At 53.7% G+C, this 27,470-nt stretch overlaps 6 protein-coding genes across 6 annotated transcripts; 2 read left to right on the forward strand and 4 right to left on the reverse strand.

Moving 5' to 3' along the window:
* Nucleotides 1-5,075: 5,075 nt before the first annotated feature.
* Nucleotides 5,076-5,738, reverse strand: UMAG_06146 (uncharacterized protein; the record flags this gene model as incomplete). Its single annotated transcript, XM_011394226.1, has 1 exon — nt 5,076-5,738. The coding sequence occupies one exon, from the start codon at nt 5,736-5,738 to the stop codon at nt 5,076-5,078; it is 663 nt and encodes a 220-aa protein (XP_011392528.1).
* A 4,780-nt stretch (nt 5,739-10,518) lies between these two features.
* Nucleotides 10,519-12,261, forward strand: UMAG_06148 (uncharacterized protein; the record flags this gene model as incomplete). The annotated part of the gene is made up of 1 exon (XM_011394227.1): nt 10,519-12,261. One exon carries the CDS (start codon nt 10,519-10,521, stop codon nt 12,259-12,261), a length of 1,743 nt encoding a protein of 580 aa, XP_011392529.1.
* An 810-nt stretch (nt 12,262-13,071) lies between these two features.
* On the reverse strand, nt 13,072-16,686 carry UMAG_11296 (uncharacterized protein; the record flags this gene model as incomplete). Its single annotated transcript, XM_011394334.1, has 1 exon — nt 13,072-16,686. The coding sequence occupies one exon, from the start codon at nt 16,684-16,686 to the stop codon at nt 13,072-13,074; it is 3,615 nt and encodes a 1,204-aa protein (XP_011392636.1).
* A 1,735-nt stretch (nt 16,687-18,421) lies between these two features.
* On the reverse strand, nt 18,422-22,123 carry UMAG_11297 (uncharacterized protein; the record flags this gene model as incomplete). Its single annotated transcript, XM_011394335.1, has 1 exon — nt 18,422-22,123. The coding sequence occupies one exon, from the start codon at nt 22,121-22,123 to the stop codon at nt 18,422-18,424; it is 3,702 nt and encodes a 1,233-aa protein (XP_011392637.1).
* A 952-nt stretch (nt 22,124-23,075) lies between these two features.
* On the forward strand, nt 23,076-24,207 carry UMAG_06151 (uncharacterized protein; the record flags this gene model as incomplete). Its single annotated transcript, XM_011394228.1, has 2 exons — nt 23,076-23,982; nt 24,077-24,207. 2 exons carry the CDS (start codon nt 23,076-23,078, stop codon nt 24,205-24,207), a joined length of 1,038 nt encoding a protein of 345 aa, XP_011392530.1.
* Nucleotides 24,208-24,455: 248 nt separating this feature from the next.
* UMAG_06152 (uncharacterized protein) lies at nt 24,456-27,317 on the reverse strand (the record flags this gene model as incomplete). The annotated part of the gene is made up of 1 exon (XM_011394229.1): nt 24,456-27,317. The coding sequence occupies one exon, from the start codon at nt 27,315-27,317 to the stop codon at nt 24,456-24,458; it is 2,862 nt and encodes a 953-aa protein (XP_011392531.1).
* Nucleotides 27,318-27,470: the final 153 nt, after the last annotated feature.

The following is a 27,470-nucleotide window of genomic DNA, read 5'->3' on the forward strand; positions in this document are numbered from 1 at the left end:
AGTCTGTTGGACTGAGCTATTGGCAGTCGGCTATAGAAGTGTGGTGTAGAATCGTGATACCGTGTGTGATCTTCACGCGCACCCTGCGTGTGACAGCCAGAATCGTGAATGCCGACTCAGGAGCCTGTCGGGAATAAGCGCGTGCCACCCTGCAGCCACGCCTGTGACAACAGCGCGAGTGAGCCAACCTGGGGTTTCAGAAATTAACGACTAAAGGATGGACGATCCGTCGCAGCCTTGAAACACGTCGCGGTCGCGTGCACAATAAACTAACCCAAGTTACGATTCATTCTCAGCCCTCACGTGCCCAAACTCGAATGTGCTTGCTTCTCTGCGTTCTCGTCAGACTGCCTCAAACGCCAACCGAGCTCCTCAAGGCAGCCTATGAGCGAACAGACCACATGAGGTCGTACTTTCTTGGCTATTCAGCAGAAGCATCCGCCAAGAAATCGCGAGCACGAGAGTCGGCCAAGGGTTAGCTGCCCATGGCATGGCTATCCGCGCTCGTCTATCCAAAGCAGACGTGCTTGAAAGGCGTGCAGTGCTGTATCTCGTCCACCAAGTGTGTCTTTCCGGTGACGTTGGATCGGATGTTGGGCTTGCATCGGTAGAAGGGTTGGTCTTTACTAGCCCCAAGATCAAGTTCTTTACGGTACGCATGGAAGGTGTAGCGAAGGTGTGCGTCCCCACAGTACTTCTTTGCAAGCTGACTCGCTAGATGAAGGTTGCTGCGACCGACCTCGGTCTTTGGGGGGTTTCGAGCGCGGGGGCGAGAGAGGTGCAACAGTAGCAATGTGAACAAAGACGAAAGCCAGCTGCTCTTCGGCAGATCCGAATTCAGCGAGGCTACTGTAGAGCTGCCAACCGATCTAGGAATTAAGTGTGGATGTGCGCGATATTGCGATGTAGAATTGGATCTGCAAGCCAAATGCAACCCCAAATCGAATGCGGGCAAATGTACGGCGTCTGATCAGGGTGCAAGAAGAATGGTAAAGGCAGGAGGGCGAACTACGGAAAATGAATCAGCCTATGGTCGTAGAGGACCGAGGGTTCGATGCTGCTCAGCTGTGGTGAATATTCACGTTTGGATCATCTCAGAAATGCGCCACCTAGTGCCTGGAAAAATGACTCATCCACGACGGTGATCTTACATAGTGGTTGACACGGGATCATCTCGCGTCGCATACATACGCAAAAGTTCGCCTTCGTGATTTACAATTGGGCTTTTTCGCCTATCGAAGCTACCAAAGCTTGGATTGAGTCACCTGTGACTGTCAACGTTGAGATCACACTACTCGCTTGTTCGAGCACGGGTGACAGCCAAAGGACACTCGCGAGTGGCCGTTAGCGATCGTGGCACAACTTTCGAGCCTTTGTTTTCCGTTTGGCGCCTTGCGTTTCGACCACCACCAACACCACGACCACCACCACCACTACTTGCACACCCATCTCTACCTCGAATCTGTTACACATTCCAATCCCGCGCAACATCACTTATCTCTCACAATGAGCAAAGGCCGCGGCAAGAAGCGCGCCCACACCGGAAGCGTCCGTGGAGAAACACCTCCTGGTGGGGATGAAGCCGCCTCAGCACCACCGCACGCCGATCCTGAACAGCTGATCACAGCATTTGTGGATCGCCATTTCTCCGACCACTTTGCTTCAGAGAAATCGCCATCCGACCAAGACCTTATCCTTTCTCGTTTGCTCTCACAACGCCTGGCTCCAGTACACCCCAATGAATGTCATCTTGCTGGCGCCTTCGAGCTGTCTTCGCGAGTATCTCGAATCAGACACGCCCCTTTTCCTAGCTGCAGCACCCGCAACTCCCACCACTCCCCCCTCGACTAGCAGAGCGCTTCTTCCTACATTAGCTGATTCTCCTCGCACCAAACAAGCCAAAGACTCGGTCAACAAGCTCAAGCAGCTTGACTTATGGGATGATCTTCAACATTACCACCGCAAGCTTTGCAACCTGGACCATCCTGGCTTCGCAGTGTACACCGCTAACTTTACCAATCTCATTTGGGAATCGCAGACCGAGTTAAAGGACATCATACCTGAGTTCGAGAAGATGACAGACGAATCGGGCGAAGACAAATCGCTCGTAGAAATGGAGGTCAGCAACGTTTACTCGAATCTCGCCGCAAAACTCGCCTCCTACAGTGATGTGGACGAGGCACTGTCGCTTGTACTTGTTCACCTTGCACGTTCATTGCCCGCCCCTAAGCTGGGCATGGAAGGAGTGGATGCTAACGTTCGTTTCCCAGAGGAATTTGGCCGTGATTATTACGGTAATGCGCCAGACCGCTTCCTGCAGTTCGTCACTGAACACGATCAGAAGTTCAACAGGCTTAATCCAAGCGAAAGGCAAAATTTATTATCGAGGCACCCCCATCGTCCAGTCAAGCGGCACCGGCAAGTCGCGCCTGGTCTACGAATGTCGACATCGAACTCCTCTTCTCTATGTCTGCGTCCGAAAACGTACTTCCCGATGGATTGTCCATGAAAGGCTATCCCTTTCCTGATCGTGGTGTACGTGCCTTTTTCGAAGAGGCTCAGAAGACTCACAAGGATAAGTGTAACCTTCAGATTGCCTGTTTCCTCGGCGCTTGGTTCTCGGAGCTTGCTCAACGCCTCGCCGAGCGGCCCACTCAGCAGCAAAAACACGACTATCTGATGCAGCTCAACCATCTCCATCTGAAGGATGGTATCAATGCTGAACGCACCGACTTCTTCGAAACCGTTTCCGAGCGCGCTTCTGACACCCTCAAGCGTGCCGACAGCAGCTTTGACGAAAAGTCGAAACGTAATGAACTCTTCACCACTCACCTCAAATCGCCGCTTGCCGCCCTCGAACGAGAGATGAAGTGCATTATAGCTCACATGTACCCGCCCAACGCCCCACGGCGGATCATCACCCACACCTCCTATCATTGTGGCCTTCGACGAGTGCGTCGAAACTCAACATCGAAAAAAACCCAGACATCAATCAGCTCAACAGCCTCCGCCGCGCATGGAATTTGGATCAATACCCAACAAGCCAGCGCCAAGACCACGACGTTTTGGCTTGTGTTGATCAGTACCAGCAGCAGTGCGGCCGATTTTTGTCAAGCATGCCCACCGTGAACGTGTTATCATTGGCACTGCCTATTTTTCATCGGCGTTAGTTTTGACGTGCTGCTTTCACAGCAACCCAGCCTTTCTTGCGCCTCGCAAGCTTCTGCGGACTCTCACATCATTTACTACGGACGACCGCTGTGGAAGACATTCAATTCTGGAAGCCTCTGGGTGATGGCCAACCACAAATTGATGGGTGGCGAAGACTTTGCCATCCGCAAGACCGCCCACTGCTTCAGCATCTTGGCGTCTCGTCTCGCGCTAAGCCTTTCGCCGACTGAATCGCCAAACTCGGAACTCTTTGCAAGACAGAAGCAATTCGTCGACAGCACAGTAGATCGCCACATGCGCATTGTCACGCATGTTACCAGCGAGGGTGTCATGCACGTTGAATCTCCATCAGAGCCTGTGCTAGCCATCGCTGCTTCCAATATCATGCTGGCTCCCTACCTCCAGTCAGCTGAGAAAGCGAGAGGCTACACGTACGCAGACATCCTCAAGAAATTTCAGCAAGAATGCTTGCTCAACCCCGAGGTTCCCTTGGTGATGAGCAGTTTCGGTGAACTTGCCTCGCGGATCATCTTGATGGTTGCTTGCGACGCCCGTGAAGCGCAAAAAAATCGAACAAACCGAGCCAAAGGAATCGTCGGACACCCAGCACGTGGGCGCCAGCATCTACGCCAAGCCCGTGCGTCTCGAAAGCGTTCTTGAGAACCTTGCCGACCTCGACGAAGCCAATCTCGCTGCGCTGCGCCAACGCCTTGAAGATGTCTACGATGCCGGCTCGCGCACCGAACGGCATGCGATTCCGTTCAGAGATCAGTTGCAGTCGGCTTCCGCTACGCTGCCGATGTGGATCAACTTTACGCATTTCGACTTGCTTCCCGAAGCGATCAACAAGATAACACCCGAATTTCTATGGCACTGCTGGAAGCGTGGAGTAGCCGTGCAAATGGCGCACACACAGCATGGCATCGATGGCATCATCCCGGTCTTTGTAGGTCATCTCGACCGGCCCTTCGTTGATGGTTCATCCACCGATGCCTCTAACATCACTCTTGAGCCCAGAGAGGGCGAGAGGCACGCTGCGCGCTACATGACCTACATTGCCTGGGAAGCAAAGAACCGAAGGGATCCACAGAGCACCACGGTCCCTGCTAGTTCAGCGCCTGTCGTTGCTGGACCGGTGATCAAGAGCGCCTCGATGGCACCGCCAAACGAGAAGCCACTGACCGAACAGGCTCTGTTGATCGTGCTTTTCGACCTTGGCACAAGCACCGGGTTCAAGAAAGCGCAAGACGGCTCTCGACCGCAAGTGACGCCTATTACCGGTCAACAGTGCCCTCGGCTGTGCATTCGGGGTTTGCTCGGCCCGCACGCTTACCCCTGTCTGGACCTTTTCGAGGCCCGTTCAACCTTGGTGGACATTCTGTCGTCTAGCTCTGATCCCGCACCAAACCCTCTCAACATCATCGAAAAGCCCATGTGGAATGAGCGCATCCAGCCCGTTTCGGATTCCATCTAGGGTGAGTTCGATTCTCGCCTGCTCTAGGGTCATCGCCAAAGTCAACGTTCAACATCGTTCTGCAGGTTCAAGGCGCCACCAGCAATCACACACGTTTCTGTTTCTCTTTCTGACGCTTCCCCAAGCTCTCCCCTGACTTGCTTTTTGCAAGCAATCACAGTGATAATGACAACGCAACGCACGGTATTCACGATTTGTATTCACCCAATTTATATCAGGAAAATAGATTGGATACCATGTGGAACTCAAGTTCAGTAAAGCGCATTGTGTTGTTGCTGCGTATTTCCTAATGGGAGCAGGAATAGGGTCGATGATCGATGTAGGAATTAAAGATGCGCGCGATCGGGGTGGAAAACTAAATACACTGAGAAAATGATGCTACAAAAGAATACTGCTCCTGTGCAGCTACAGTGTGAAGAGTGTGCGTATTTCAGGCAAAGCTCACGTAGGTTGCTTTGTCTTCGCTGTATCCGGCACGGTATCCCATTTGCTTTGCATCGTCGGTTGGAGCCAAGATAGGCCAAGTATTGTTGTGCTCGACGTTTTCCGAGGTGTTGGACTTGCCAACGAGGGGAAGAAGATTATTGTACTTGAATTGGCTCATCCAGAATTGATTGGCCTGCGATTCATCATCGAAATCGCTCAATGGCACGAGTACAATGTCGGTCGGATTACTGGTAGGGTCGCGGATGCCTATACAGAAAGGAACACCATCGCGTCCGACATCTGCCAACAACTTGACCGGAGTGTTTTTGCCAAACTCTCCCTGGTGGCTAAAGTAGTTGAGCGCGGTCGAGTTGCATGAGACCTCAATCGGGGCCAATGGCTTAATGGTGCTGTCGTCAGGGTCGATCTTGACAACACGCAAAACATCCTTGCCGTCCTCGGTGAAGCTTTTGTAGCCCAGTTTGGGGGCGCCAACGATGTTACCGTAATTATAGTCTCCTGCAAAGAGATGGCTATGATGATATTTGTTATCCCAATCGCACAGTAGCCGGGTGCGTTGTTGATCAAGCTGCTGAGCAGGAGCAGCATGGACTGTTGTGATGAAGAAGGCACCAAATACGGCGGAGAATAGGGTAATGATACGCATGCTGAAGAGGATGCAATGATTGTATGGAAGTGGATGGATGGGGTGTCTCGACTACTGGACGTAAAAGCAAATGTATGTATGTATATGTATATAAGTTAAGTATACTTAGTTCACCCTAGGGGGAACGCTAAAGCAGAAGCAGGCGATGGTCGGTATTTCCAACCAAGATCAGGGGACTGTTTGTGACGCTGAAAACCCCTTTGTGCCAACTACTCACGACTTAAGCGCCCATTGCTGACAAGGCGGAAAGACAAAGAAGCGCAAAAGTGTTTCCCTCCGCAAAGTCTGACACGAACTCGCCGAGCGTGGTGCGATTCCTCGACGTGAGGGCTTTGGCTTGGATGACTACGGAATACCGAGTTCTAGCTTGCAATCGGATTCGGCTCGCGTCGGAAATCAGCGACGCAAAATTCACAGATTTGTGATTAAGTTACGTTGACTAACTGAGTTCGGTAATCCAATCCCGGCGAATTCTATCTCACATCGCAACGTTCCGGTTCCGTGTCCAAATGCAATCCTCCTGTCATGTAGCGCCGGACCTTGAACAATTAGGAGGCAGATCCAACCAAATGATGTTGTGGCAGTGCATTCCGCCGATTCTAACTCTTGACTTGGAGCAAGAGCCTTAGCTGTGCCTCATCAGTTCGGGATTCCGTGGCAACCCCTTACCGACTGCTGACGCTATGAGACTCGTGCTCGCTGCCTTCATCATTACCTCAAGTCGTTGTTCTGCAGGCTCTACTCTCCGACCGACACTGCGCGGCAAAAGGTCTTTCAAGAAACGATGGCATGTGTCACATTCCTGTGCCTTAAGACCGCAGTGTGTGCGTATGACGCAACAGGTTGGGGAATGTGTGATAGGACTCGGTATCGGATGGATGCGATTAACGCTCCACCCAGCGGTGATGCGGCGTAGCTCGCTTCTAAATGGTGTTCAGCGCATATCGTGAGCGTTCTTGACGACCGTGTTCTGCTATATGATGTCTAGTGTTGGTTGAGGTTCCGCCACGACGGTGGAGGTTCCGTCTGCAGTATAAATTCTGCGGTGCCAGTGTAGGCTCTGACGTCCGATAACGCTGATCCACAGGCCACGAGGCACAAGGGTATGTGGCAGCAATGTATTGGATTGCTGCACTAGTCGAACAAATGTAAGATAGTAGATAGGAATCACAGTGGTGAGTAAACAGTACGTTATTGGAGAGTGGAAGAGATCCAGCTCATCCACAAGAAAGAAAGTGCTGTCTTATAAAATGTGTGCTCTGCACCCACGACCTGCGTGTGGCGACCCGCTGTCAGGAGTACGTCCTTTCATTTCCGACCTGTGCCACCTTGCAGGGCTACGACGTCTGTAACAATATGCCGCCCCACAAAGCTTTGCCTTAATGTTTATGTCACGCTGATGAAAATCACAAATGTGGCCAAAGCAGAAGCCATATCATTATAAGCTCAGTTCAGCGCGCTGCAGTAGGTGAAGAAGTGAGCTTGCCTAAGAATGGTGCTCGAGGTGGTGAAGATGGTGGTGGAGAGAGTAACTTGTTAGAACCGTCGGATTCAACAAAGTCGCTGAGACACTCGTGACGCGGCCTTCGCTCTCTTCCGACTTTCGCGCACAGTCACCCACGGTCTTCGGCTCTTTGCATGCTCGGCTTCCGACACAATGCTCCTCTTGATCCGTGTCGAGAAGACCTTGATTGGGCGTAATGCCGCCCATGGCCCACCCGCGTTGACCCCACCTTAAGCTGCCCGATTCGCACGCAGGCCCTTCTTCGCGGCTCGGTTCCATTCCAGACCATAGTAGAGACTTTCTGGCCAACTGCCTCAGCATCTCGACTCTTTCGTCTCTCCCCATCTGACCTTCTGCTGAGAATATTCGTGTTACCTAGACCGTGATTTTTTGCTGTTGCCGCGCCTGATTCCTTGTCCGGCGCAGAGAGCTCGACCTTACATTAACGATCTCCATACACGTGGAAGATTTGTCCCCATGTTTTCAGCTGCGCCAGGAAGTGTTGCAAGGCTCGCTCACTCACGATTGATTGATTGTGATTGAGTGAGTACACGTCAAATCTGACGACTATTCACGATTGAATTTCGCATTGAACGGTCGGCTAGAAATGGTTGCGCCGAAGAAAGGTTTCCCCCGCAATTTTGTGTCTGGCAGGCTGTAGGGTCCGTGATCAAATAACAGTTTACAGCGTTCCAAGCTGCTTCTTCTCCGTCCTGAAGCCATCGAGCTGAAGATACAATGGTCGACCAAGAAGCGCCCCGCCATGTGGGCGTGCGGACGAACGAGGATGAAGCCAAAGCAGCCGTTGCTTACTCCGCCGTTGCGTATCACAGGAAGGCTCAGCCTCCTAGAAACGAAATTGCGGGACCTAAGACAAGGAGGTCAGAAATCATCTTGGCGCAAGATGAATGTTGTGCGAAAAATAAAGGTCATACCCAAGATGAAAGTTGGGCGTCTCATGAAGTCTTGCTGCGCAGCATACGCTCGAGGTTCAGACCTTAGAACGCAGAGACGTATCAATCACATCGTGAATTTAAAGACGCTCATTTTTGCATGCAGTTTCAGGTTGAGAAAATTAAGCGATCTTTTCACCATTTTCTTCTCTTGTACAAGACTGTCAAGAATTATGACGGGTTTTCCAAATCTGATTCTGATTCTGCTTTTTTATTTTATTATTTTCTTTACTGTCATACACTGACCCAAGCCAACAGAGGCTTATGCGGGAGCCAAGAATCATAAATACAGACAAAAGGTAACTGGACAGGTATTGGGGCAATGTGCTGTACGGATGTAATATATCCTCCCCTGCTTATTCATGATGCATGCGTAGGCAAGGGGGTCCGAACGACGTCTCGGCCGATAGGTGTGATTGATTATTCTCAACTGATTAAGAGTCTGAAGGCAGTGAGGCCCCGCCATAAGCCTGGTTGCCTTACATCGGTGGCTAAACCACTGGCCGGAGCTATGCCAATCGGGGATAACCCGTCGGGGTGTCAAACCCCCACCGCATCTTTCCGTACCCCGCACGATTCCCGGTCCGTCCAAGGACGAGGCGATCGCACTCCACAACCTCCTTGTGTCGCTATGTGCTGATACCTCCCGCAGGGTCTACACTGACGGCTCCCTCAAGGACGGACTGGCAGCTTACGCGTACTTCGCTTAGTCCGGCACCGAGACATGGGAGTTCGCAAAGGCCATCGGATCCGGCTCCACGGTCTACCGAGCCGAACTGCTTGCCATCCGTAAAGCCCTCGAGCACGGGATTGCCAATGCTGGTGCCACGATTTTTTGTGACAACCGCGCCGCGGTCATTCACATCGATGCGAGGCCCAGTGACGACCCCGATATCTCCGCCATCCAACAGATGTCCTCCGGCCGGCGTGTCACCGTGGTCTGGATCCCTGGCCACCGAGATATACCGGGAAACGAAAGGGCGGATACCCTTGCCCAAGGAGCTGCCGATGATGCAATCGGATTTCCGGCGGACTACCGAGAGGAAGCTGCCGTCAGGCATGCTCTCCTCCGGAGGACAATGCAGGCCTGGACCAAGGCTTGGGAATCAACCCCCCGGGGCTCAGAGCTCAAGGCTATCAATACCTTGAGAGTGGGCGAGACTGTCAGGCTATATAAACATCTCCCCAGGGATCAGGTTTCCATCCTGGCCCAGATCAGAACCGGGCCCGCGAGCACAAATTCTTACCTCAAGAAGCGCAAGGTCCCAGGAAAGACGGGCAAATGTGACCGATGCGGTTCTCGGGAGGACCGTCTCCACCTTCTTGTCTGCCGCAAACTAGCGCTGCCCCGAAGGAAACTTGAGGAGTCCCTCCGCCAGGCTGGTCACCTGGCCCGCAACCAGCGACTTGTTTCCTTCAAACAGGTCCTCAATGAGCCAAAATTCGCTACAGCGGTGACTGCGTACTTGAGAGCGCGCTTTCCTGTACATGGTACACCACTGTCGCTCAGTCCATAACCTTCTCACTCCTTCACTCTCCGTTACCACACCTCAGTCCACCTTATTCCAGACACCAACATCCGGCAACACGGCCAACCGGCCGAGACGTCGTTCGGACCCCCTTGCCCACCCATGCATCATAACTAAGCAGGGAAGGATTTGACCGTACAGCACCTTGACCCATCACATGACCCACTATCCACAACCTGTACCTCTGATTCTTGGCTCCCGCATAAGCCTCTGTTGGCTTGGGTCGGTGTATGAAATAAAAAAAAAAAAAAAAAAAAATTGCTTTTTCCTTCTGTGCAAACCGCGCAAAGGTCGCTGGTTACCCCTTCATTCGCAATATTCGTGATTCTGACTAATTTTGGGCATTTTCTAGAGCCTGCACACGGACCTTAGTTCCGTAATGCGGCGAGATAGTTGGTAGTGCGGCTGCGTTGCCAGTGAATCCGGCATGGTTTGAGGCGGGACAGTTGAAAAATCCAGTCCAAGTCCGATTGGAAGTCTAGACTGCTTTTGGTACAGTGGATTAGCTTAGGGTTAGGGGCCCGACAGCTTCGCTCCACACCAACACTTTCGGTGAATTCGTGAATCTTGCTTCGACCAGAACTCTGGATGTCGGCTGTTCTTACAGGAAGCTTTTTTGCTCATTCACGATATCCTGGAAACGAGATCCCATTCGACGCTTGCATGCATAACCATCACATACGTGATTATCAGCAACGGCGTCGCGTCAACTTGGTTTTACGACCACCCAGCAGCAAACGTGAAAGTTGCCTGCAGCTCAGTCGCTGCTAAGTGAGGGCAACAAAGCTGCACCAATGGACGCCCTGCCCTACACGTCGCCACCCATAGTGACAATCCTCGTACTTGCATCGTACCTGTTGTTCCTATCCGCCTTCTATCATGCGTTCCAGAAGCTGTTTTCGGCAGGCATCTTAGGTCCACTTGTATTGGGTGCGATCTATGCTCAACCACTTGCCAACATTCTACCGCCTGATGTTCAGTCGAGCGTTCTGTCGATCGGTTATCTCGGGTTGATACTCCTCATTGTACAGGGCGGTCTTGAGGCGAGAATGGAACTTCTTTCCAGCCCGAAGAATCTTGTGCTCTCCGTCTTGGTTGGTGCGACGGGCGTCGCATTGCCTGTCGGGATCAGCATGGCACTATTGCCAGCAGGCTTTGGCTATGGGAATCTTGAAAGCTTTGCTATCGGCGCAGCTCTTGCATCAACCAGTCTGGGAACCACGTTTGCCATCCTTGGATCTTTCAACAGCTCAACCCCGCCATCTAGTCCTTCGAGCGACAATATGGACAGACATGTTGCAGGGCATGGTATTGCAAACACTCGTATTGGCACCATCCTCATTGGAGCAGCTCTACTGGATGACGTTGTTGGTCTGGTCATCATCGGCGTAATTTCAACGCTTGGGGGGTCGGCTTTGGCTTCGACGCAAGGTGGACTTGATTCGATTGGATCATGGACGATTGCACGGCCGATCGTATCCTCCTGCCTTCTGCTCGTCGTCTCGTGGCTGATCTCACGCTTCGCACTGGGTCCACTCAGCCGGCAGCTGGCGGCGCATTTCTCCCTGTTGCAGAGTGACCAAGCCTGTGTACAACATCAACGCTCACCGTCACGATCGACTGGGGCCGTTCGGATGCTGGCGCGACATATGGTCAGCCTGGGCTCACATCAGCTCGTGGCAGTAACCCTGATGATCTCGACAGTTCTGACGTATTCGGTCATCAGCGAAGAGGTAGGTTCGTCTCTTCTCATCGGTGCTTTTTGCTCGGGTGCGATGATGAAGTACGTATACAAAACGTTCTCGCAAAGCTTCTCGAAGCAAGTGGCAACGTCAAGCCGCGAGAACCTCGAAATGTGGTCGCCTGACCATCTGCTTTCCAAAGACACCGCGCTTGGGACCGTTCAATCCACGATTCTTGTGCCCTTCTTCTTCTCGAGCGTCGGGTCAGCGATTCCGGTCAAATCCATGTTTCAATCAACGACCGTCTGGCGGGGAGTCATCTTTGCTGGTCTGATGGCGTTTGCCAAAGTATGCGCTGCAGGCTGGATCGTTCTAGTAGATTTGATCGAGCAGAAGAATGCAGAAAAGGCTGCGGCTAAAGTGCAAGGACAAGCGGACGCGGAGCAGGTGCAAGAGAGCAACAGCATCTCGGCACACGGTGCTTCGATTGATATGCTGCCGGTAACCACAGGTGCGATTGCTCCAGGTCAGCTTGCTGCTGCTATTGTTGGTGGTAGTACGCCAGACATCGGACGGCACCTGGAAGCGACCGCACCTTCATCCAAATTCTCCGCCTGGCCTGCCTCTCTTTTCTTGGGAGTCGCACTGATGTCGCGCGGGGAGATTGGCTTTATCGTCATCAATATGGCGAATCGCGGAGGCCTACTGGACCAGCAGGCGTTCAACGTTGCAATCTGGGCCATCGTTCTCAATACGCTAGCAGGGCCGATCAGCATTGGAATGCTGATGCGTACACATCACGCTCAAAGCATCCTGCGGCAGCACACCGATATACACAAGCGACGCTGGGCGTGATGTGTTGATGCGAAGAGCGGAATGCAATCTCACGAGGAATGAGCATCTCAATAATTTATCGCAATGATCACTTTTGGCAGACGGATTTGAATCGTGCGAATCGTGATGCAGTGTTCGTGGCGCGAGTGTCGTCAATACGTCGTGGTGAGGTCTTAACTGGATAAAGTCGGTTGATACGACATGAACCTCGATCAGCTATGCACGATCATCTTGACGTCGTTCTGACGATTCAAGTGTGATTGGAATGCGCCTCTCGCTCTCGCTCACGATCAAGTACAGCATGCACGGTTAGCATGTTTAGCTTTCTGTGAAACCCAGCTTTCCAGATGGCTGTCAAGTCGATCGGTTTCCGCCTCATCTTGGTCAGCCTCGAAGCAGACTCGTCACCACCCTCGCTCAGCCTTTCCATCTCGCCAGCCCCGACAGACCACTCAGCACCTCTGCTCCTCCATGCCAAGCTTCATAGATCGATCAACAGTCACATCGTCCGCAATCTGGTACATGACTAACTTAACTCAGACCGAAAATCAACAGCCTATACACAGTCATGAATATGAAAACGCCATTTTAACGTCAAGTAAACTTGTTCCAGCCTCAACTCTCTTTGCCTCTCGATCAGTTAATTCCCCGCCGTTGGACATGCTAGCCCTTCCTTCAGAGCCTCCAACGAGTCGCCCTTGTACCTTGTTCATTAGGAGTACTGTATGTCATTATCTTTGCATTGCAGTCTAAAGCGACACTGATCAAACCGCAAAGTCGTGCGCAGGAAACGTCGTTGTGGAACGGTGAGGTCAAAAATACTGTATCAAGTTAAGAATTCGAAGGAGTCCATACGTTGGTCTTGAGACCCGAGCCGCCGCTCTTCTTACTCTCTTCGAACGATTTGAGCAGCGTGGTGAGCTCCTTGCCGCTGCTGGATCGTCGCATCTTGGGAGTCAGTGGCTTGGCTGGCGCGTGGAACTTACTCAAGGCCGGTGCATCAGACGAGAGTTGCTGCTGCATGCCTGCCTGACCACGTAAACGGGCCTCTTCAATCGTCATCTGCGGGAACGACGAGCTCTGAGCAGACGAGCTGGACGCCTCTTGTCGCTGCTCCTTCTGCTTCTCTTGCTTGGTGCCCTCACTGGTGGCCTCGGTCACCGCCTTATCGTCAGCTCCAAGCGCTTTCTGAGCTATCTTGGCCGGCAGACCAGCCGCTTTCGCTTCAACCCTGCCGTCTTCGACCGAGGACCGTCTGTGAAGCTCCCAGTCCTCTTCGTCAGCAGGCAGCGTTCCTCCCTCTCCTTCGTCATCGTCGTCGTCAACATCACCGTCTGAGCGCGAGTGTGGCAGAGACACAATTTCTTTGATGCCGCCATCAACCGCACCGGACAATGTGCTGGACGTCACAACGTCGGCGGTCTCCTTGGTTTTGGATGAGTCAGCCTCGGATTTACTGCCGGCTACTTGCTCCTCACCAGTGGCAGGGTCAGCCTTGTTTCCTTGCGTAGTTTGCATCGAACCGCTAGCCATTTCTTTGTTGACAGCCAACTCGCTGCTTTTAGCCGTTGACGAGGAACGAGACTTGCCCCGCTTATCGAGCGCAGTGCGCACGAAATGCCTAGCGCTCTGTAGCGCTTTGCGGCTGGCATCGAGGAAGAGGAACGCCTGGAAGACGTGGACGCAGTCCTCGTACAGCTCGTGGCGGACGGCAACACCCGATAGAGAAGCCTTGTGGGCGAGCAAGGTGACCTCATCGCGCAAAACCTCGGCATCGCCGCACTGAATGAGAAGCGGAGGCAGTCCGTGCATGTCACCAAAGAGCGGAGATACGTAAGGGTGAGTGATATACTTGTCGATGTTCTCTCCGAGATATGCCCAGACTGGGTTCATGTGATCACCCGACTTGGGCATAGGCAGATAGTCGAATTCGGCGTTGGTGTCCCACGAGTCGCACGACATGGTGAGATCAACCCAGGGGCTGAAAAGCATGGCGCCGCTGGGCAATTCGTAGTCGTTGTCGCGGAGGTAGTACATGAGCGCGAGAGCCAGTCCACCGCCCGCGCTATCGGCGCCGAGCACTATGTTGCTGGGTGGGATGCCAAGGTCGTCAGTGAGACGGAAATAGGATGCAACGCAGTCGTGCAAAGCACCTGGGAATTTGGTCTCCGGAGCAAGACGGTAGTTGATACCAAACACACGGCACTCGGTGTACTTGGAGAGCGAGATGGTGAGCGGCCGATGCGTGGCGGCCGACATGACAAAGTAGGCGCCTCCGTGAATGTAAAGGATGACGCGTTCCTTGCCTTTTTGCTTGCCACTGCGCCACTCTGCCTGAAGTCGGCGCCAAGTTTGCTTGCCAACAACCCACTCTGCGCTGATCTCGCGCTTGCCGTCCTCGGCGGCGTCGGCTTCGGCGAGGAATCCGCGTAGGCCGCGCTTCTTCACGCGAAAAGTCACCGGAGTGATCAGGCCGTCTTTGGGTGTAGGCAGGAAGGCGCCAAGGTCAAAAAAGCTCTGGAGACCCTCGATAGAGGCGAATTCTGAGTACGCGGCAACATCACGCAACACTCTGGTGAACACCGAGGTTTCGATACCCCACGACTTTTTAGGTGGGCCGTAGATGGCATGTGACGCGACGGCAGTACCGATGGTGACGCCTTGCGATACAAGTAAGGGAAGATAGCGCCACGCATTGGTAAAGGTGAGTTTGGTTGGCTGCGTCCTCTTGGCCGTTGGGTTGAGACGCGCCGAAGCAGGCACTTCGGTCTTTCCATATTGGTCTAAGAGCGAGTTGAGCGTCTTGGTGGATTCGTTGTCCTTAGGGTTGACGGTGCGACTAGCACGACGAGGCTGGTTGGCCGGAGTAGCAGGTGGTTGAGCTGACGGTCGAACAGTGGCTTCTGACTGACCGGTGGACGAGGAAGCCGAGGGGCTGGCCTCACCGTCAGCTATTACACCGCTGTCGCGTTTGCCAGCATCTGCGTCTTGGTTTCTGGGTTGCGGAGACGCTGTTGGATCGCGACCTCGATTGATAGTGGACTGTGCGGCTTCAGCTACGGCTGCTGTACCCGCTCCACGAGGTGAGGCGGTGTTGGAGTTGGAGCTGGAGGCAGAGGCAGAGGCAGAGGCAGGACGGCTCCAACTTTCGGGCAGGATTGCCATCATGACGGTCAGATCGAGCGCCATAGCGGAATCGCGACGCTCGTTTGTGTGCGGTTTGTCAGCGTGGACATCGGCGGGAAGCTCCCCTGAAGGCTCGTCTGACACAGTCTCAGGCGCGTGGAGGCGAGGAGAAGCCGAAGCACTGGCATTGGCATCGAGTGGGTCAGGCAAATGCGACTGGCCTCGATTGTGTGATTCGATGTAGCTTGCGATGCTGAGCAGCGATTGCTGTTTCTGAGGCAGAGCGTCGCCATTTTGCTGACGGAGCGTATGAAGGCGCTGGAGGTGGTTGACAGCTTCGACAGCGGTGACGGCCTTGCGAAGCTTACGCATAGCGGTAAGGTTGCGAAGGGCGCGATCCTTGAGGCAGGCACCTTTGGCGCTCTGCTCGTTGAGTGGCGGTAGGTTGGCAAGCCACGGATGGGTGAGAGCCTCGTGAGCTGACATTCGCTTGTCGGCTGGGCAAAGACAGCGCAAGATAAAGTCTTTGGCGGTGTCGGATACCTCGGACCAGTATTCTGGTTCAAACTGGACGTGCATCTTGAGGATTTGCTGGAAGAGCGAGGGCTGGTCTTCGCCATAGAAGGGTGTGTAACCGCCGAGGAGGGCATATGCAATCACACCGCTCGACCAGATGTCGACAGCAGCGTCGTAACCCTTGCCGAGGAGCACCTCGGGCGAGACGTACTGTGGAGATCCACAGGCTGTCATGAGAAGACCCTCGTCGGGGATGAAGCGTGAAAGGCCAAAGTCAGAAATGACAATGTCGCTGGGGTCCGACTTGTCGCGGAGTAGAATGTTCTCGGGTTTCAGGTCGCGGTGGATGATGTCGTGATCGTGGAGATACGCAACGCCTTGGAGAATCTGCTTCATGATGTGACGGGCGTCAAGCTCGTTGTAGTGCACCTTTTCGACGAGACGATCAAAGAGCTCGCCGCCGCGGCAGAGATCAGTGACGATAAAGACGCCTTCCTTTGTCTCGTAAAGGTCCCACATTTTGATGATGTGGGGGTGCTCCACTTTGCCGAGGATGGTGATCTCCTCCTTGAGCATCTTCTCGTTGTCATCCTTAAGCGGCTTTTTGGCGATAATTTTGAGAGCGCGTTGCTCGCCGGTGGATTTGTCCACGACGGCCTTGACAACGGCAAAGGAGCCTTGGCCCAACACCTGGGGCAGCACGTCGTACTTCTTGGAGAGCTGAACAGGGAGAAGTGGAGTGCCATCCTTCTCGGTTTCCTTGAACCAGGAGCGGAAAGCATGATGGAGATGCGAGCCGACCATCCTGACCTGCTCTCGCTTGGATGAGGTGGGTCGATTCAACGAGCCGGTGACGAGCCCGCGGGAGTGGGTACCAATGCGATCAAGGTTTAATGGAGGTGCAGCGACGGTAGGAGGGAACTCGCTGACGTCGAGGCGGTTACGAAAGTCTTTGGAATTGCGCCGTGAGAAAAGGGAGGAGAGACGTTTGGCGGGTGAGCTAGGTGAGCCGGAAGTTGTGCAAGGATCGGAGGTGGATGCGGATGAGCGGGTGGCAGCTCGATTGGGTCGACGTGGCGAAGTGCGATTCTGAAGACGCGCAGCTAGCGAGTGATGGATGTTTCGAAGAGAAAGCGGAGCAGAAGAGGCGTCGGGTGTGGCCTGGTAGTGTGAATTGGCGATGCTGCCCACGTCTTGTAGCGGATAACAAGCCGAAAAGGGAACGGCGCGAGCAGGGCTGGCTGTGCTGGCTGTGCTGGCTGTACTGGCTGTACTGGCAGGCGGGAATGCGTCCGAGTGGCGGTTGTGCTGCGGTTTAGTTAGCTCGGTGCTGTGTGGATCGTCGGAAGGGCGTGTGAGCGCTGCCTCGTCGGATGGCTGCGAATGTTGGAACGATGCAGTATCAGAATCGGTCGAGCAACGGGCGGAGGGCGAGGTGGTGATGGTAGGGTGACAAGAGGCGGATGGTTTATCGGCCATACTCCGATGTTGATTGTGAGGGTTACAAGTGGAGCGGAATACTGTTTCTCGGTCAAAGTGACTGATTTACTGTATCGTAAGCAAGCGAGAATGGAGAGTTATTTGTGAGGAAACAAAGCGTCGCCGTTGTGCACTCACGACTGGCAAGCCTCCGAACACGGTGGAGCGAGGCTGCGTGTGCTGTGCTGATATTCTGTCTGCATGCGTGTCACTTGTTGGGTTGAAAGCCGTGACTGTGAAAGGCATGACACGCATCACATCGCATCGCATCGCATCGCATCGCATCCCAGCACACAACAGCCAGATCGGCATGCGTTCATCCGCGTGTGTACTGTATCTCGCTCATTCAGCTCTTGCTTTTTGTTTTTCTAAATAAGTTATCAATTAAAAAAAATCACGATAGTTTATCTGTGATCCGTGATCGTGTATCACGTACTGTACAGTAAATCAGGTTCACTCGTGATTGAGATAATTGCCAGCGCGTTTCTGCACATACAGTACAGTACTCTGTACATGCGTCACTCGGCGAAGGAACAAAATCAGAGAAAGAAAGACAGAAAGACAGAAATGCCTCCTCCACACACTCAGTCGTGAATGACAAGTAACGAACAAATCGTGAATTTAGCATCTAGGCTAGATCAGCAAGGAAGCGGCTTTATCTTGATATTTATTATTTTATAATAGTTAGCCCAAGTCGTACTCTACGTGGTAGTCTGCTGATGCAGGATCGGGCAGATGGCCACTTTCAGCTAAGGTAAGTGGCAAATGTGAATCACGAATGCAATTAAAGGGTCCACACTTAGGGCTCAGCTCACCACGTGCAACTCGAGACTCGCTGCGGATGCGGGCAATGGCGAAAAGCTCGAATCTCAAACATGAAATATGGAACATGGAACATAGACAGCCTTCCATCGTGACGTGCAGTCCTATGTGATTCATGATTGCCGCCTGGTCACACCATCGTGCGTCACACAGGTATTCATAGCTTGTTGAATTGGAGAAGACATCGATCCAGTTAATACTACAAGGCAGAAATAAGTTATGGTCCACGCTCCCCTCTTTACTCTGCATACCTATGCATTGCAGCACGTAGCATACGCTCGTCGTGCTCCTCCTTGAGCATGTCGAACCCACGTAGCGAGCTTTCCCCCACCAAATCCTGCACGATCGCCTTGAACTTGTCTAGCTCGGCCGCCAGCGTGATCGCCGCCATTCTTGCCGTCGTAAAGCGCAAGTACATCGGGTCGCGCAACACGGCCCAGCTGACAACATCTTGACCCTCGATCGCAGTCTGCCCGCCCTTCTCCGCATCCTTCTTCCGCAAAAACGCGTCCAAGTTGCGACTTCGTTGTGTGTAGACAAAGTAGTTTTCCAGTAACGACAACGAGGCATGATTCAGACGCTCGCCATTCCTCAATGCCTTGGAGAGTAGATCAAACATTGTGCAGATCTCGGAAAGATATTGAGGGTCAAGCAGCGTTGTCAACCTCATCAGCTGTTGCCAGTCCATCTCGCTCTTGTTCGGCTCGGATGGCACGCTCTTGGGCGGCGTGGCGCCCTCCGAGACGGTCGGCATGCCATCAAATGCGCGTATCGACGAAATGATGCTCCCCAAAGATTCGACAATTGTTGCGTGTACCGTGGCGATTTCAACGTACCTTTCGACAGGCCATCGGCCACGAATGTGAAAGTCCATCGCTGCCATGCGTATCTGCATCGGATACATTGCCACGCGCGCGCTGATCGCCATAAACCGAGCTCGCAGCACCGGCTCTCGTTCCTGCCAGAGCTTGGCTACGGCATCGCTGCGTGATTGCTTCTTTTCGTCGCCAGCCTCGATCTGGTTCTCAAAACCGGCGCGCTCGTCTTGCTGCATCTGCAAACGGTTGCGTGCGATCCAGGTTTCCATCACATCGATAAACAAGTCGTTGAGCTGTCGAGTCACCTTGGCCATGCTCTTACGCAGTAACAGGCGGCTCGACACAGGCCGAGGGAAGACCATGACCAGAAACGCCACAGTCAATCCCACCATCACCAAGACGGTTCTTCTCCATGCAACGTCGATTCCGATGCCGCTACTAGCCGTGACTTGTAGGTGCGTGTCCACCCACGAGTAACCGACGATCAGTACAACCGAAACCGACAGCATGATGGCTGGAAGCATCAACATCTTTGGAGCCCACACGCGTAGAAACACTAGCGGAATGAATCCCACCGCGCACGTGGCAGCGAGCCCGTATGGGTTGCCGTTGCCCTTGCCGGTAGAAATATACCATAACACCGTTCCGTACAGCAGCCCGATCAAGGTGCTGACGATGCGCAACGCAAAAGTCAGTATCAGCTCGCCGCCAGAGAGTGCTGCAGAGGTTTGCGCCATGATGAGCGCCCAGATACCTCGGTGCTTGTAGGCAAACCCAGCCGATTGCGGCACCACGAATGTGATCCACACAGCAAAGGACGCAATGCACATTCGTAGCGCATAGATGCCTGTGGTTCCGGTAACAAAGTAGTATGTAGCTGCTACACCCCTTCCAATACGATGCCCAAAGCTTGTTGGCGGCAAAGCGTCGGGGTCACGGGCATAGTAGCGTTGCTTGTACGTCCGTTTTTTCCTTCCCGAGCCTTTCTTGGCACTGTCCGTGGCTGAAGTAGAGGCTTTCTCTTCGTCGATGGGGGGAGATGAGCGGGAAGGCGAAGAGCGAGTGGGTTCATTTTCCTCATCCGAATCGCTTTCACCCTCCATGTGGCCTTCCAGGTTGGCTCGAGAGGCAGCATCGTCGGTCGAGGACGCAGTCTGCGCTCGATCTTCTCTGAAATCCTTGTCAAGATCTTCTTCGCGTTCGAATTCAGCGTCACCTTGGCCGAGTCGATCGAGGCCGTCTGTTGATCCGCGTTTGTCGCTTGTGAGAAGACCAAACAGGCGACCGAGATGTTTTGGCGCCCAGAAGCGCTTCTTGGTACCTGCGCGATCAGCGATGCTGAGCAGCTCGCCATGAAGCTCAGAGACGCAATCCAGGGCATCGAGCACGTTGGAGACGTAGACGAGGCAGATGTGGAGTGGTCGAGCACCGGCGCGGAATGCGCGAATCGACTCTTTGGTCTGCAAAAAGTGTTGTTCGAGGTCGAGATCGGGATGCAAGGCACGGAAGTGATCGGCGTAGGGCTTCAGCAGCTCGAGCCTCCTTTCATCGAGCAAGCTTTGTCGAGCGTCGTCCAGGGCGGTCTTGGTTTGGTGCAGTTGGTAAAGAACTTGGTCGATGGGCCGCTTCTGTTTCCAAGAAAGGTTGGCCTCGAAATAGGCCTGAACCGCTTCGATCGAATCGTCAGCAGCGGCGAGGGATGGTGCAACTGCATGGTGTAGGATACGGAGCATACGCGACATTGAAACCTGCTGCTTTGCTTCGCTTGCAAAGACAGTCTGGCGGACGCGGTGTATAGTAGAAGTCTCGTGCAACCTGATCGGTTGGAGGCGTTCTTTGGAGGGCAGAGCCTCTGCGCCGTGCTCTCCATCGACTAAGTAGCCTGCCTCCGTTTTCGACGGGTCCCAGCCTTCGTCGAAAGTGTGACGATCGGCAAGACCCGCTTCATGTGTAACCAAGCGCCAAAAGGCATTAAGCAGCGTAAATTGGAGGTTGACGGAACGAGACTTGCGGAAAATGAGTTTCATGTCGCGAGCGCTGAGGTAGGATCGATAGACTTCCATGCCCAGAAAGATCGACATGCCGTTGATCTCTGCAACATGCTCGGCGAGGGTGATACGATTCGTCTTGATCTTAGCGAGCAAGTTGGTGGCAATTTGGACGGCTTGGTCTTCAGCTTTGAGATTTTCTTCGAGCAAATCGCTGGAGGCTTGAGTGAGGTCGGTGTGGTGAGAATCATGCAGTTGCGAGACGTCTGTGAGAGCGGAATAGTGCAAACGACCGAGGTCACGAGTTGTTTGAAGCAAGGCGACGAAGCGTAGTTGCCACATATAAGCAAGAGTCTCGGGAAAGACGAGGATCTGCGTGGCGAGACAGACAGCGAGCGAGCAGCCAATAGGGATCATAAAAGTCTCGCCAAGCGAGTAGCGAGCGTAAGGAAAGAGCGGGCCATAGGAAACCATTACATCGAGGACGATGAGCAGAAAAATGGTGCCAATCTTGAGCTTAGGCAACTTGACTTGGAGAACAGCAACACAGTAGACGCCGATCATGAGGAAAATGCCAAAGACAGCGGTGCAGCGCACGTCGAGGAAATCTCCTTGGAATACGGCTGCGATGGCATATGCCTCTGGATTGGTGGCGGAAGCAGCTGAGGACTTGACTCGTTGGATTTCGGATGCCAACAGCGGCTGGCTTCGAGCACGAGTTGCAGCAGCCATGGCAGCACAGCCCCAAGCCCAGCCTGTAAGGGCGCCAATGGTGACGATGCCGAAAGCGAGAACAAAGATGAAAAAGGGCATTGAAGGCGGGATCATAAGCGTGAGCATGCAGCAAAAGAAAGCGGCTTGGCCGAGGACGCGGAGGGAGGAGTTGGGGATCATGAGGACGAAATTGGCCCACGTAGCGACCCAGCACCTTGCCAAGATTCTAAGGGAGCGCGAAGAGGTGATATTGTCCATGATCCAGCCTGGCAGCTTGGAGGAGTTGTTAGCGTCTGTGGCTAGTGGGTCTGTCTTGCCAGTCGAAGAGGGGGCAGCGTTTGCTCGAGCATCTTGGTCGGACGACTGGATCTTGGTAGCAGTCTGAGACGGCGCGACGGGATCGTTTGCCGGTGTCGACATGTTGGCCAGGTAGCATGGGTTGCAGAACTGCGATGCTTGATGTTGCGAGACTTATATAGCAATGTCGCCAACGACGAAGCTCGCAATGTGAGGCAAGCGGATGTTCCTCGAGTGCGTTCGATCGACGGTGTGTTTAATAGAATGCCAGCTTGAGTGGAGACTTTATGGAAAAGGCGTGGTGAATCGTGAATACGACAAGGTCAAAGCAGCAAACACGAAAGTCTGGTTTGGTGTGTTGTTCAGCCTCACGAATCATGAATCACGAATGACAGAGTCGCATCCACAGAATCGTGAGTAGGCGAGGGCGCAAGGCTCTGTTCAAGATGATAATAAACTTAGACGTGCATCTCTTGACGAGGCCCGAACGATTAACGTTAACGTTAGTTAGTCTATCGGCGTGGTCACAACAACGACCAGGTGTATTCAGTAACAAAGTGCCTCTGCTGCAACGCGCATTCACGATTCACGGCATGCAGTTACGCCCATTGTTTCCATGCTCTATTCGTGATTGTTTTCCGGCATCACGATCCAGACGCGTCTCGAGTCTACTTGTACGCTGCGTTCCTCTTATGTGTCAGCTAGCTCTACGCATTCGTGATTGAATCGTGAATGAAGCAACATCATGTTTATAACTAACTTAAATCAACTTTTCGTGACTTGATATCTTGATTCAGGCGTGGGAACACACACCGCATCACGATTCTTGATTCGTGATTGTTGCAACGGATCTCGGACAAGACGAGCTTTCCCGCACTCTCTTTGTGGAGGAGGGTTGTGGGAGTAAAGATGAACCAATCACGAATCGTGAATGGGCTAACGGCTCCCGACGCCCTTGTTGATCTGATCACGTGCCATCTGTAGTCCTCAACCCTGATCGACTCTGGAACATTCACGATTCACGATTCGTGATTGCCAGCCGACTGTGAACGAGCTCACGGCACTCGACCGGTCAATGTCGCAACAGCGAAAGGAAAGGTCGGCTTCGCCATCGACATCTTCCAAAGTGTTCCCCAACAAGCGCAATCGTTGCGACAATCGGAGCACTCCGACCGACTCTGAAGGAGCGTCGTGCTCAGCAGCTTTGTTGAAAACACAAGTGCTTGAAGCTTTTGGCTCGTTCCGAGATGAGATCGACGCTCACAACGACTGTCGCGAGCGGCTCATCAAGTCGTCTCGCGATGTGACGGCTATGTCCAAAAAGGTCATCTTCCTCTTACATCGATTTGATATCAGTGACTTTGCATCGAGCGAGACATCTAGCAAGACGAAGCAGCTCTTTTCTGAAGCCGAGACCAAGTTGCAAGAGATCATCTCGCTTTTACGCCAAGCTGCTTTGTCAGAAGGTCTTGGCCCGCTGGAGGTATCATCAGCAAAACCCGACGTATCGACAAGGCGACTTCGAGCTCAGCGATACGAGCGCAACATCGGTGCAGGTCTCGAAGAATTCATCGAGGCCATCTCCTTCTATCACTACTTGCGTACTCAACGGCTCATTACGCTGCGTCAGATTCAGGATCGATTCCTGGTCGAGTCCATTCCAGAATCGCACTTCTATCTCGAACATGAGCCACGTACATCAACCTCTCCTGCCCGCCCAATAGCTGCAGCGACGTCGCAAGACAGTTTTGCCATGCACATTCCTGCACATCGATACCTTCTCGGACTCTCCGATCTCACAGGCGAGCTTATGCGCTTCGCCACCAACGCCGTCGGCCAAGGCGACACAGGCATTGTAGTCAAACAAGTGCTCGCCCTGACTCGGCAGCTCCGAAACGCCCTCGATCCTTTTGTACCGCTCTTGCGTGATCTCGGCAAAAAGCAGACCGTCACCAATCAGAGTCTCCAAAAGATCGAAGACAGTAAGTTGAGCATGCTCCACCAGTCTGACCACCTCGCCAAAATCACCTCTAACCAATTCTCTTGCATCGTTCCTCAACCGCGCCTCAAAACCAGTCCTGTACGCAATCACCGTCCGCTCAGCAGAATTCGGCTCGGACCCACAAGCCCTTCGTGAAATGGTGCGCAGGACTCTTGCCTCCTCGTCAGCATCCAACGCTCGCAACGCTCGTGATGGCGAAGAGTGAGCTTCGTCACAAGCACATGACAAACAGCAAAGCGCACAAAAACCAAGCCAGTAAAGAATGGTATTACAGGATGCGATTAGGTGACACTGAATAAAGACGACCCGGGAAAGGAATGTGAGATGCAAAGAGAAAGACGAGATAGTAATCACGAATAGGTGTTCCGAGAGCGGCAAAAGGGAGAGGGTAGTACTTTGCAGTTGCCAGGTAGGCCTACGAGAGTAGAGTCGGCTTCAACCCTCCAAGTTCAGCTACGGCGGATCGAGCGGCATCTGAGCACGCGCCGCCAGCTTGGCGTATTCTTTCTGAATCACCGATCCGAGCTCAGGCTCGGCCTCGTCCTCTTCATCGTTGATTGCAGACCTCAGACGCGTCAGAGAGCCCGGGCGTGACGACGAGGCAAGCACACTAAACCCAAATGGTTTCACGCCCTCCCCAACTGCTGTCGACGGGCGATTCGCGCTGCTGCCGCCATCACCGGTGACTAGGCGGCCTCTCGCGCCTGCAGAAGTTGAAGCGCGTGTCTGAGAGCCAACTTTGTCGCGCGATGACACGCCAGGACGAACGTGGGCCGATGTCGATGCACGACGGCCTCGATGATCGCCGTGGAAGCCAAGGACATTGCCCGATAGGCTGTCTTGGTCATCAATCGAGTCGGAGCTCTCGGTAGAACATGCTGTGTTGCCTCGAGACGTGCGTGGACGCGCTTCGTCTGTAGCCCCAGCTTTTGCAACCGATACTCTCGGCTCAATCCGATCAAGTCTGATCCGGTCGCGAGAGTCTTGCTCCACAGTGTCGCGAAAAGCGAGTAGCGCGTTGTCATCAACCGCAGATATCTTGTCGGTTGCTAGAGTCACGCTTGGACAAGTTCTTAGCCCCACATCCGACGAGGCAGCCTCGCTGACAGCATCCCGCGGCAAGAGCGTCCTGTGCGAGGACACTGACTCTGACGCAGATAGCGAAGGTGATGGTAAATCAGGCGCTGTTCGAGGACGCGGGTTGCGATGAGCACTGTTTGTGAGCGGATCGTCACGTAAGAAGCCAAAGTAGGCGGTCTCTGCAGGACCGCTGCTACCTCCGATTGCGCCACGTTGAAGCGGATCAGTTTCCGCTGCAAGAACGGACTGACAGCTTCCTGAGCATCCGAAAGCAGACCCTGGAGAGACAGGAGATGCTGTTGCGGGACGCTTGAGTTGCTTGTGCAGATGCACCTGCCTTGGCCCGAAACGTGCGGCGGCTTTGACACTGTCAACGTCATACACCTCTTTGCTATTGAGCCGGACTCCGGCAGACAACGGCGGTGAGGTGACAAAGGTGCGGCGTTTCTCCTCCATAAAAAATTCATGCTGGTCATCCGAATCTTGATCGTGGTCGCGAGTTGCAAGGCCAATCTGTGCGCATGCTGCGGTAACGACCGGGCTGCTGGGCGAACCGAGGAAACTGCAGACCGGGGGAGACTGCGAGACAGCTGTGTCCAATCGAGTCTTCATATTCGGCACCAATGGGCGGCTGCCCCGTCGAGGCGGGAGCACATCACCGGCAGAATTCGGTCGCCTCGCCGAAGAGGAGGACGGGACTTCAGCTTCGCTCGTGTGCGGTCGAGACGATGACGCTGAGCCCAAACGACGCGAGTAGGCAGGAGCGGGCGCGCCCTGAGACGCTGAAGAGTCTCTGCGCAAAGGTCCGACGTTAATATTGCTTGGCACTACGAGATTGTTGCGAGCGATGATCATGGTGCTTGGCACGTTGCTGAGAATGTCCGGTGAAGCGTCGATAGAGGCATGGGCTGCCTCGACGTCACGAATCTGATGTGTGGCGACCAAGCACGTCGGTGTTCTTGGTACAGACTGCAAAGATGGGTCCGATAAGGTGCGGGCTTTGTTTTGAGGCCGGAACTCACCCTCAACGTAGAATGCCAGCGAATCGTGTTTGTCCTTGTTGCGGCTCGTGCGCGTTGGGTTGGAGGCGGCGGCTTCTGTGCGGCCACCATCGGCAGAATCGTTGATGGGGCTGTAGACGGAATGAATGTCGTTGGCGCTAAGGGCAGAATCGCGATGCTCCTCAGCCCATGCGAGAAAGTAAGACGGAGGTCGATTAACATTGTGAGGCGCAAGTTCGCGGGTCTGTCGCCAAGCGCGTCGAAAGATACGACCTGCCATGGAGCTTGCGACGGCGTTGCTGGCGACCAAATTCATCAGTCGATAAGCATACGTGTCAGTCAAGACGTAGACGAGAAGCGCCGAGATAAGAAAGAGGAACTGAATGGCAAAGAATGCGGTGGTCTTCTGGACAAGCATGGTCTTGACATCTTCCGCATCCAGGTTGTGTCGACTTGAAGGGAACAGACTGCACAAGAGACCGCGCCAGCCAGCCTTGTTGAGTTTGCAGACGGTGAGGACAAGGCAGACGAGATCAAAGATGAGGAGCGAGCCAAACACGCCGACGACGTAGAAGCCGTTGAAATGCCAGGAGCAAAAATTGGAAGTGGGCAGCTGGGATCCGTAACTCATGACTGGAAGGAGTATGCCAAAGGCGACGACGAGCAACCAGGTTGATACGACCAAGGAGACCACCTTTTGCTTCATGTGCCAGATGGAACATGTGCGTAGGCAGAAAACGAGCATGGTGGCGCTAATTCCGGTGCTGAAGAGCGCGGTGCTGCCCTTCATCCAAGCATCACAGTGATTTGTCATGATAACGCTGTTGGTGACGGCAGTGACGAGCCAAGAGAGACTGACGTAGCGCGAGAGGAGGTAGGCTATCGAGTAGATGCTAGAGAAGCTGCTGGACCACGTCGTCTCCTTGATGACGCGAATGTCAAACGAGATGGTGGAGACAATATCCCAACCGAGGGCTCCCATCCACATGGAAGAGTAGATGAGGCCGATGATGGCAGCATGGGCGGTTTCAGAATTGACATGGAGGAAGATGTTGTCGCTGGTGGGATTGACCACAAATATCTGTGGGACGGCGAGGTTGATGGAAGTGTTGGCAGAGAGATTGGCATAAGGGTGAGGTGGGAGTGGAGATGACGGGCTGGACGTGAGCAGGCTGTTTGGGTACATTGCTCCGCGTTGGTAGACGAGCGATGCTGGACTGAGATGATTCGGCATGGTCGAGGCTGCTGCTCGTCGGCACCGTGACTAGCCAACAAGCCAGCCGATGGTGCCGCTGTGCCTACGAGATGGTACCAGAGACGGCGATGGGAAGGAGGGCACAACAACTGTCTCGAATCGGTCGACTGCCGAGCCACATGTGTGGAGAGA

Source organism: Mycosarcoma maydis, chromosome 22 (assembly GCF_000328475.2).
Source record: "Mycosarcoma maydis chromosome 22, whole genome shotgun sequence".
Lineage (NCBI taxonomy): Eukaryota > Fungi > Basidiomycota > Ustilaginomycetes > Ustilaginales > Mycosarcoma > Mycosarcoma maydis.